This window comes from Rhamphochromis sp. 'chilingali' (assembly GCF_963969265.1).
Source record: "Rhamphochromis sp. 'chilingali' genome assembly, chromosome: 8".
Lineage (NCBI taxonomy): Eukaryota > Metazoa > Chordata > Actinopteri > Cichliformes > Cichlidae > Rhamphochromis > Rhamphochromis sp. 'chilingali'.
The window spans coordinates 27291067-27302642 of NC_137935.1; the positions used below are offsets into that span (position 1 = coordinate 27291067).

General features: G+C 37.5%; 1 protein-coding gene across 1 annotated transcript; it reads right to left on the minus strand.

Annotated features, from left to right (window-relative positions):
* Window positions 1-4730: 4730 nt before the first annotated feature.
* LOC308401449 (uncharacterized protein) lies at window positions 4731-9383 on the minus strand. Its single transcript, XM_080889657.1, has 5 exons — window positions 9332-9383; window positions 8797-9177; window positions 7143-7872; window positions 5952-6170; window positions 4731-5339 (listed from the first exon to the last, which is right to left on the minus strand). The coding sequence occupies exons 2-5, from the start codon at window positions 8969-8971 to the stop codon at window positions 5129-5131; spliced, it is 1335 nt and encodes a 444-aa protein (XP_080745783.1). The 5' UTR covers window positions 8972-9177; window positions 9332-9383; the 3' UTR covers window positions 4731-5128.
* Between the last annotated feature and the right edge of the window lie 2193 nt (window positions 9384-11576).

The window sequence follows — 11576 nt, forward strand, 5'->3', positions numbered from 1 at the left end:
ATCTACATGAATCCAAATTGGTAAAATATTCGACCCATTTAGCCCTCGGAATTGTGGCTCACCAGGTTCTGGTTTTGTTTGGTTCTTTTTCTAGTTTTATTTTTGATCAAATCTTATACATTAGCAGAATCCCTTTGGGGTACTATTGTGTCAAAAGCATATGGTGGAACAAACAAGTAGTGTAGGGAAGGTCATATATTGTTTTCATGGTTATTTCCAGTACTGCAGGTCATCACTATAGAGATGAAAGATGATGCTCTGTTGTATCACTTGCTAAACTTAACTTGCACTGTGGTTAGTGGTTGGAAAGTATTTGATCTGCACTCTCATTAGTGGAGTTCTTCTAACACTTGCCAATATACTCTAGCATTCAGCTTCAATGGCTCTTAAGAAAAGGACCAAACCAGCAGTACAGCTTAGTGCAGCACAATACAGCAGCAGGCCACTCTCAGACACACAACATGAACTCATTTGGCAATTGCTTTTAAATAACATTGCTCTCCTGTTGAAGTATAAACCACGTGATCTTAGGGTTTCCTCTACACCGAATTCCTAACATGACAGCTTGACAATAGCACAGGGATATATTAAAGATAAATGCTGTCAAAGTGCATTTGGTATTCATTGGAAAAGTAGACAAAACACGGTACTTACGTATATCTCACAATATATATAGTATATTCACAATAAAAGGGCTAGCGTGCCAGAAAAAAAAATACAAAGGATAGTGATTGGGTGGGTGGTCCAACCTTAAACCTTAACTTTGTGCGAACATTGTCATACATACTAAAGACTAATGGCAAATTCCATTTCTTTGGTTTTCATATATTATATTCATTGACTCATCCCCCTACATATGTGATGTTACGGTTTCCGTTTTTTTCAAGTGCCAGTTAGTGTTCACCAAAATTTGCATTAAAACAGAATTTAGTTTGAGTCACTACTAAAAATGGAATGAAGAATTGTAATTGAAGTACTTAACTATGAGATTACAATTTATTCTGGTAAAAGCAGACCAACCATTAGGACAGTGAAAGGTATGGCAAGTATTCAAATTCAAATTTTATTTGTCACACACACAACCATACACAGTATGACATGAGGTGAAAGGCTTATAGCTGTGCAGTGCCGACCATTAAATGACAGTAGGTTTACAGTAAGATATACAAATTTACGGGTTACTACAAAATTTACAGCTTTAACTTAGAAATTTACAGTAAAAATGTGCAAATAACACTTTACGTAAGAGATTATTAGACAAAAGAAATTATAAATTATAGGAAGTGTGCAAGAAGAAAAACCAGAGTGCGTGTGGTGATGTGTGTGAGAGTCCAGTTCTATAGTGTTGTGATGTGTGTGAGGGAGTCCAGTCCTACACCTGGTTCAGGACCCGAATAGCCTGGGGGAAGAAGCTCCTCCTCATTCTCTCTGTTTTGGCCTTAAGAGAGCGGAAGTGCTTCCCAGACCTCAACAGTGAGAAGAGTCCATTGTTGGGATGGGAGAGGTCCATCGTAATCTTCCTGGCTTTGGTGTAGATGGACAGCAGGTCAGGAAGCTCTGATTGAACGATACATTCGGCTGAGCGCACCACTATTTGCAGCTCTCGATGGTGCAGGAGTAAAAGTTCTTGAGCACTCTCAGTGGCAGATGGAAGTCTCTGAGTCTTCTGAGGAAGAAGAGATGCTGGCAGGCTTTCTTAACCAGGGTGTTGATGTGAGAGGACCATGACAGGTCCTGAGTGATGTGGACACTCAGGTATCGGAAACTGTCCACTCTCTCCACTGGCGTGCCACTGATGATGAGGGGCTTGTAATTCCTTGCCTGGTTTGTAGTGCAGTCCACGATCAGCTCCTTAGTCTTGCTCACGTTTAGGAGGAGGTTATTCTCCTGGCACCAGGTCTCCAGGTTCCTAATCTCCTCCAGGTATTCTGTCTCGATGTTGTTGGAGATCAGGCCCACAACAACAGTGTCGTCAGCAAACTTGACAAATGGAGGTGGTGTCCGATGTGGCTACACAGTCATACGTGTACAGCAAGTACAGCAGAGGGCTTAAAACACAGCCCTGAGGTACTCCTGTATTGAGTGAGATAGAGTGGGAGACTTGTTTTCCCACCCTCACAGACTGGGGTCGGTCTGTACTGCAAAATGTTATGTAAAGCTTTGTTTTAAATTTTCAATGTTTTTTTGGAGTTGTCAATCATTCCTGAATTATATACACATTATAACCAGCCTTTAAGTGATGACATATGATCACTGCTTCCGGGTCCAAACTACTCTGCTTTTATTAAGGCTGTTATGTTTTTAAGATGTTTTAATGCTATGTGTCTTGTTCTATTTCAATTTAAACAGGCCCCTAAAAAAAGCAGTGATCACTGACGGGCTCTTTTGGTTTATATTACAAATATTCATTTAGCTGGCTTCACCTTTTAAAACCAGTTTCCATCTCAGTTTTTAAAACCTTACGAACTACAGCCCAGTCCATGCAGCAGTAAATTAATGACTAACTTCCTATTGTGGATGGATTATCTCATTTGTTCTGCTGACTTAAGTTTGGTCCATTTACAGGATCCTGCCTTTGTCCTTAACCATTGGGAACCCTCGCGTTAACTTTTATCGAGTGGAAAAAAGGTAGCGCTCATCCTCCAGCTTCACTGTGTTTATATTATGCTAACATATCTGTGTCACGTAGCACATCATTATATACCAGCTAGCCCAACTTCACTAACCTTACAAATGTCACTGCTGTTTAGTTTCCTGTCTTGATTTATGTCGGAAGTGATAGCAGAGCTGTACGTTTTAATTTTTTCAGAAACCCCTGTCAGAACATAGAGTTGGATGTCTTGAGACCGGTCTTGGTCTCGAGACTCAAGACCACTTTTACGTGGTCTTGGTCTCGCTGTCTCGGTCTTGCGTTCTCAAATCGACAGTGTTCGGGAGGAGATTTGGAGTCAACCATCAGCGTAGCGGGGGGTGGCTTACTGGGCTGAAGCCCGGGCCATTTTTTCAGAAGCATGGGGTCTTTTGGAGTGTAATTTGTTAGTTAGATGCCTGACTGACAGCTCTATAAAACAAAAACAACACACGAAGCACAGAGCGCACCGTCGTAAATCCCCCCTAATTTTGGTATGATCCGAGCTCAGCACAGCACTTACGCCTGTGAGCGAGGGGAGAGAAGCTGCTGCCTGCTAGTGATGGGATTTCCGGCTCCTTTTAGAGAACCGGCTCTTTCGGCTTGGCTCACTAAAAAGAGCCGGCTCTTTCGGCTCCCAACCAGCTCTTCAGGTTGTTTTGTTGCTTTAATTAATTTATTACTAACAATAATATAAAATTATGCACAAAAGGAATTACTAATGTAAAAAAAAAGTGGTTTTATTTATATATGTTTATATATAAATATATGCGGTGGCCCCTAGAGACAAAACACGTACAAACTCCAAAAATCACGTACAAACTCCAAAACACATTTCTAGAGTTAACTGAACTTCCAAAACAGAGCTACCTAGATCACTTAAATTACACAATTGAAACCATATGTGTATTGTTTGTGTATTTATACACAAGCACTCATATATATTCAAATAATTTAAAAAAATGTTCGTTTACCTTCTACTACCACACACCAAATCCGGTCGTTGGTACTTCCTGGCTTGTATAGCCACTAGGTAACAAAAGCTCAACACTGGACCTAGCATTCTGGAGCACTTCTGTTGTCTTTTGTACGTGTTTTGAGTTTTTATGTGCTTTCTGAGTTTTTTCGTGTTTTGGAGTTTGTACGTGTTTTGTTTCTAGGGGCCACCATGAACATACTTTTATTTATTTACTCCACATAAAATGTAATAAATAAATCATATAATAAAAAATCCAGCTATTCTCATTTCAACTTTTAACTATTTAAATTTTCAGCTTTTCCCTTTTAAACAAATTTAAAGTGAAACAACACAAAACTACGGTGGCCCTGAGAGGCCAAACGGACTGCAACTTCAGAAAACACTTGCAAAAAGAAAAAAGCTACAAAAAGAAAGACGCTGCACTGCAACTTCAAGAAAAACGCTGCACTGCAAAAAGAAAAATGCCGCAAAAAGAAAAAACGCTGCAAAAAGAAAAGCGCTGCAAAAGCACACAAAGCACAACGGAAATAGGAAAAAAGACAACAGAAATGTTCCTGGGGAGACAATAACCCGACGGACCAGTTGCACGAACCAAAACATGCTAACCAGTGCGCTAGGACTGGGACACACTTCAAAGAAGTGGAGGAGAGGTAAATGTGTTGTAATCTCATGATTCTAATAATACTACAGATATGTTTGCAGTGTTTGGGAGTAACGAAATACATGTAACACTGTCACGTATTTAAAATACGAGTAACTGTATTCCGTTACAGTTACTGTGTAAATAGGTGGTATTCAGAATACAGTTTTTTTGTTGAAATAAATAGATTACACATCATTATTTTCCTATTTCGTATGTTAGGCTATGCCCTCTCTATTTTTTGTTAATTCCACTCTGGTGGAAACCCAAACAAAACAAGCATTAAGAGGCTCTAATGCCTGTGTCTTAGTTTCGCGGCCCATGCCACCTCTACTTGCGGCAGTATAATGACATGACAAAATATTTTCAATAATTATTGTTCAAAAAATTATTTAATATTAAGGCAATAGGCAGAGTATTACAGGCATAGCGATAAAGGATGTGCCCTCATGTAGTCATGTATTTTTCTAAACGCTCTGGAACAGCATCCTTCACTCTTCTTCTCATTCATGTGCTACACTGAGACCAGGCTGACAGCTGATCTTCTTGAGAACATCTTCCATGTGCAATTTGGTCCACCTGGCAGCTCTAGGCGTCAAGAGGAGACGAGTACTTTGTAAACCTTTGTTTGTAAAACAGATCTCCAAATTAATCAACGTGTTTGTTACAACACCTAATTAAAAGGAACAAGTTATTTTGTACAGTATGGTCTTTTGATTTCTTCAGGTCGAAAGCGTACACACTGAAAAGTTGACGGTAGTGAAACTATTTATATAAAAACTATGGTACTATTTTTTTCAATACTCATTAAAGTTGGTTTGTGACAATTAGTGTCAGTGGTAATTGTACCCACATCTAGCAGATGATTTTACATTGACTTCTAAAGTCCAGTCATATTTTTGAGTGTTATATAATTTTCAACTGCAGTAGTCCAGTTGACTGGTCGAGGGAGCTCACTCTGTCTTTCCAAGTTTGTGAAATGAACCTGGAGATTGTCGTCCCCACATAGACTGTACTGAGCAGGTAGAATGTCATCAAACTGGTGCAGGATGTCTTGAGGCACTTGGAATCCACACTCTCTTCCACCATACCTTAGGTCAGTCAGAAAAATGAACAAATTCAGTCACTTCTCCAGGTACTATCCTTCAAGGTTACAGCAAAAGCGCAAAGTCAATCTTATAATTAAAAGTCAGTTCTGGAAATTGTGATTTTAAAGAATCTTAATTATGCATATATCTACATTTGTCATTTTTAGCCAAGATGTGATCCAAAGTTAAAATATGATTGTCTAACTTTTTTTTTTTTTTTTTGGAAAAAAATATAAAAATAAAAAGTATGTGCATGAAGTCAGAGAACAGAACTAATGGCAAAACACAAGTGGCAGCTTTAATTTCTATTCAGCAAAAAGGTGAAAACAACAAAATACACTATTCAATTGCTAAAGTGTGTGTAATACCTGCTGTGAGTAACAGTTAGGGCAAATTGTTAAACCTAAATGACATACTTCTTACTTAACTCAAGTGGTTAGGTCAAGAAAGAAAAGAGTGCACATAATGGATGGACTGTTCCTGAACCATTTTATAAATGAACAAAAGGTTTAATAACAGCAAGCTGGACAGGTATCCTGCACATACAATACACTATACTGAGGAAGAAAAATTTTAGTAAAACTATGAAATAAAATACATGGACTAAATACATACCTATGAGGCAGGTGATACATGGCTTCTGGTTTACCAGATGGACAACAAGATTGGCGCACAGGTCGGATGGTGTGAGTGTTCCAGAGATCTCTGTACTCGTCAAGCTCTTTTTGCAAGACATTGAGGAAGACATATCGTAGAAGGCATTTATGTTCATGACTGCCGTTGAAAAGATGCCTCTCCCTCAGGTCACTGAAGAGTTCAATCCAGAACTGAGTTCTAATGGTGGAATGACAAGGCATATAAAATTTAATAACACAAGTAATTCAATGTAATTGTCCTCTTTAAAAAAATAGTCGTAATCTTAAGAATATTGAAATGTGTGCAATTTCGTTCAAAGAAAAGCTTATTCACATGTTCTGAAGTGTTTCATCAATGCACTGCAGGAAAAAAAAAGCAACTTCACACAAATAACAAAATTTAACAAAATGATTAATCCTTCTGTTATTCCTGCATTTGGCGGTTGAACTTAAGAAAAGTTGTAATATACAGGTCTGTCCATATAAATGTACTATTTTATTTCTACATGAACACTGAAGCTGTTATCACTTCTTAGATACCACACAGAAATCCAAAAGCTAGTGAAAACATCAGTATTTTTTTTTTGGCACACAAAGTCGAAGAAATGTCTGAAACGAATGACCTCCTCTAACAAATTTCTGTCATGTTGGATCAATGTTCTTATATTACTCATATTACAGTTCTCAAATTTGAAGAAACCCTTGTTCTTATATTTATATGACTCCCTACAGGTAAACTATTTGATCTAGATGTTAGTTTGGTACTACGTAGGCACACAAATTTGAATAAATTTTACTCAATTTTAAATACATCAATCTTCATAATTCATAATAATTTATTAAAATGTTGAATGTCAGTTTGTTTGTTGTTTTTTATAGTTCCTTTTTAGGACTTTTGTGGAATGTCTGAGTAGGAGTTTCTTTTTGAGTGTGTTGTTTTAATACAAACAAATGTCACTGGTATACCAAACCATTTATTATATTTTTTGAAGCAGTTGTGCATCACATGAGAAAAATGTGTAGGTGACTATGTTTTTCTTTGTTTGTTTGTGACTGTAATTTAATATTTGAGTATAAAACCCCACCCACAAAAAAAAGTATATCGCTGACCACGAAACACCTTCAGAACCATTCAATTTTAGTTTCAGAATATATTTTAAAAGCCATGTACCTTTGCTTTCTGAACAAAGACCACCAACTTTCAATCCGTTGATTTGTAGTTGAGGTACCATACATATGACTGTGGGCTCCTGCAAGTTCATCTCCATGGTCTGATCTTAAAGCACAGTGAATGGCTGCCATTGTGCCATTTTCTGTGCCACAGTCTGTACGAAGGCATGCTGGAAGTTGACCAAACCGTGACAAGCACTCCATATAATATTTTGCAATGATACCTGGGTCATTATTTGAGCTGCCACAGCTGAGCCACATAACTTTCCTTGAAAATCCATCGACACATGCACTAATAGCAACACCAAAGGGCTTCAGCTTATCATAACCATCCACATGCCACACTTGATTTGGTCCTTCTGAAAAATATCCTCTTCGAACAAACCTGCGTTTACAGCGACGCTTAACACCATATGGATCTAGTCTTGAGAGTATGTGCATTACATCATTTCTTTTAACTTTCAGATTATACTTTTGTCGCAGTGTCTGACACATGGATCTGTAACCCAGAAGCTGACCTGAGCCTCTCAGTTCTTGTGTAACAGTGGAAATGACAATGTCAGTGGGAGTAAAGTCTGTCCTTCTAGTCATTCCAGCATCTTTTAGCCTCCTCTTTAATGTTCTCAGACTCATACAAATATTATGCTTGTTTTCAAGAAAATCCAGGATCACTTCATATGTATGGCCCTCAGAGAAATACTTATTGATGATGTCTGTGACTGAGACTGGGCCTAAGGTTGAAGAGAAAACATGAAAAGATAATTACAAACGCAGGAATCCACAAATGCACTTAATAAGTGTTTTTAAAAAAAATACCACATCTGAAACAAGGCTCAATAAACATGACTCAAGTATTTAATCTTCTTGATGTGTGCTTAAATAAAGGCCAGCAAAAGCTCAAAGAACATGGACCAGGATTCAGGACTTATCACTCTCATTAAGACCTCTATGCTGACAACTCAAAATGAGCAAAATTAGAGAAGTTAGAAGAATTTCGTCACTGTGTACATATGCCCTATTAAGTCATAAACTAGTTTTTAAAATTATGCCGTAGAACCGGTGGCAGGCTTAAACCAGAATACAGTTCTTAGTACCTACCAGTTCATGCCTTTGCGTTTTTGGAATTCTGATTTATCTTTGCATACAGAGTCTTTAACAATACAAAAACCTTAGAATAAGGAAATGAATATAGTACTTTGGAATGGCACATGAATAATAATCCCCCCCCCCCAAAAAAAAAAGTTTAACACGCACTACTGAAGCTACTGTGGTGTATATAAGTCATTATGAAGCAATTAAAAGGTGAGCAATAAATACTAGAACTTAGGAAAGTGAAGTGCTTACCATTCTCTATAAAAGGTGCTAAAACTTGAATGTTAGTTCCACAGGACCCACAAAAAACTCCAATTTGCCCCACTAGCTGGATTCCACAATATGGACAATACATTGCCTGATGAAGACAATGCCAAATTAAAACCTGAACACATTAACTGCAATATTCCTTAATGACTTTGACTTATTAGTATTTGTTCTCGAGTTTCAAAAAGCTTCATTTCTAAGGCTACATTAAACATTATCTTTGTTAGAATTATCTTTGAATATATATTCCAGATATCTGTAGTATTATTAGAATCATGAGATTACAACACATTTACCTCTCCTCCACTTCTTTGAAGTGTGTCCCAGTCCTAGCGCACTGGTTAGCATGTTTTGGTTCGTGCAACTGGTCCGTCGGGTTATTGTCTCCCCAGGAACATTTCCGTTGTCTTTTTTCCTATTTCCGTTGTGCTTTGTGTGCTTTTGCAGCGCTTGCTTTTCTTTTTGCAGCATTTTTCTTTTTGCAGTGCAGCGTTTTTCTTGAAGTTGCAGTGCAGCGTCTTTCTTTTTGTAGCGTTTTTCTTTTTGCAGTGCAGCTTTTTTCTTGAAGTTGCAGTGTAGCGTCTTTCTTTTTGCAGCGTTTTCCTTTTTGCAGCATTTTTCTTTTTGCAAGTGTTTTCTGAAGTTGCAGTGGCCTCTCAGGGCCACCGTACAAAACACTGCAAACCACAACACAAAAAATATAATTAAATATAAATGAAAATATGAAAACAAAAAGAAGATGCACATTCTCTGTCATATGGGCCTGCATGAATAAACTTTCTGTATCCTTTATCATCTGCAACTGAAAATAGTTGTGGATGATTACTATACCTTTCTGATGTGACGTTGTTGTCCCTGGCTCTCTTTCTCTGTCTCTCCCTCCCGTTCTGTTCCTGTGCTACTGCGAGTGTAACTACCACCCCTCCCCCCTCATCCCAGCGTAAAGCACAAGGCTCGCGTGCAGAGTGAAGCGGAAAAAAAGTGCGAGAGAGAGGGTGAGAGAAAGAAAAAAACAAAACAAAAACACGGCTCACGATAAGGAGCCTGATCGCGTCGTTCATGTCAAAGACCCAGCTCTAAGAACCATTTCGTTTGCGACAGACACATCACTACTGCCTGCGAGTTTGCTGCAGACAGAGGAGAGCTTAAGTTTTACCAGGTACCAAAGCAAATCATTCGTAGGCCTACTGTACAAATATATATCACAAAAGATTGATATCAAACTGATCACTTGGTTGCGTTACTTGCTCTTCGAGTGAATCAACAAATGGATAAATAAAAAGCCGAATGACAATGCTGATTTTTTGAGAGAGCCTTAGCTTACATTTCATATTTTCAGTTGTTACCCTCCACGGCTAAACAAACTCTCTAAATCCGTTTCAATTGTGTACTGATGAACACAACAATAGACATAAGGAGCGTCTTTCAAAGAAAAAACTCAGGTAGATGTTATTTTATATATTATGCTTTGTATGTTGTTCAGTGGGCAGCTATGACAGCTGGGATAGGCTCCACGACCCTGAAAAGGATAAGCGGAAGCAAATGGATGGATGGATGGATGTTGTTCAGTATATTTCTACGCAAAACAAGAGAAATTTCAATACACAGCAGTATCAGATCAGAAACTTTATTGTCATTGTCACGAGAACAACGAAATGAAGAATGGTCCCCGATCATTGCATCATCCCTAGCAATATCAAAATATAAATAAAACAATAAAATTCAATAAATAAAATAGATAATAGTATATTCACAGTTGAAACCAGATATTTACATACACTGCAAATTTCTTGTAGCTTAACAAGATTTATTGTCTTAGATTTAGCCAGATTATCTTGTCCATCTTGTTTTGAACATTACAAGCTAGTTTCCAGTCTCATGTGTTAGATGATTAGACTTGTTTCAAGTATATATTACTTTTTTTCTTATTTAGTCTGTAAATCTAAAAATGAACCATTTTACATTTATTTCAAGCAAAAATAGCTTTTAGATAGAGTGTAAAACAAAAAATTATCTCAAAACAAGAAACATTCACTAGGAAAGTAAATCATTGGAAGGACACTTTAGGGAGAAAACATAATTCTTCTTTTTTTTACTTTTAAACATCAATTTAGAGTAAACTTGTTTTGTTTTAGATAAATAAATGTTGAAATATCTTTTTAATTAGTTAAATGTCAGAATAAAAAGAGGGAGATGTCTATTTTAATCACTTTCATCAAATTTAGGAGTACATATACACTAAGTTTATTGTTAATTAATAAGAAAACTCCAGATGATTCCATTCTGAGCTGAAGAAACTTCTGTGAGTAAATTGGTGGCAAACCTGTGGATGCATACAAGACACCCCAACACAGAGCCTGTCAGTGTTGCCAACTCCTCAGTAAGGAAAATCGCTATTGGTTGTCCTAAAAGTCGCTAGAAGTCGCTAAAGACGTCATTGCCTAATTTGCATAATTGGTCATGCTAATCTAATTGTAATCTATGTTGTTGGAGAGAGAAATAACATCGTGGAAGAGACATAAAGTGAGTAAAAAACGTCCTAAATGCATTTAGAGTTTATTTAGAACTACAAATTACATTTATTTTAGCAATTATTGCTTTTTTTAATGTCACAATTCCAACCCTGCTCCTTTACCTGGGCTTGCACCGGCAAAAGTGACCCGAAATAGGCACTCTGGTGGAGTCACTTTGTGTGTGTGTGTTTATAAGTAGTTTTAAACCTTGTGATCCACAAAACAGCATAAGAGTAAAAGAAGAACTGACTGCGTTACAGCACCCGCTGCTTGTTGAGAGTAAAAGCGATACGCGCTTTCACGTCTTTTTTAGTGACTTTTTCTAGAAAAAAAGTCGCTAAGGGGTCTGAAAACTCGCTAAATATAGCGACAAAGTCGCTAAGTTGGCAACACTGGAGCCTGTTTCTTTGACATGGGAAAATCAAGAGATATCAGCCAAAACACCAGGAAAAGAATTGTCGACCTCCGTAAGTGTGGCTCAAATTTGAATACAATTTAGTGCAATTAAGAAATACAGATAGTTTCTCTCTCTACTCCTAAAGTTAACAAATATATTTTTTATA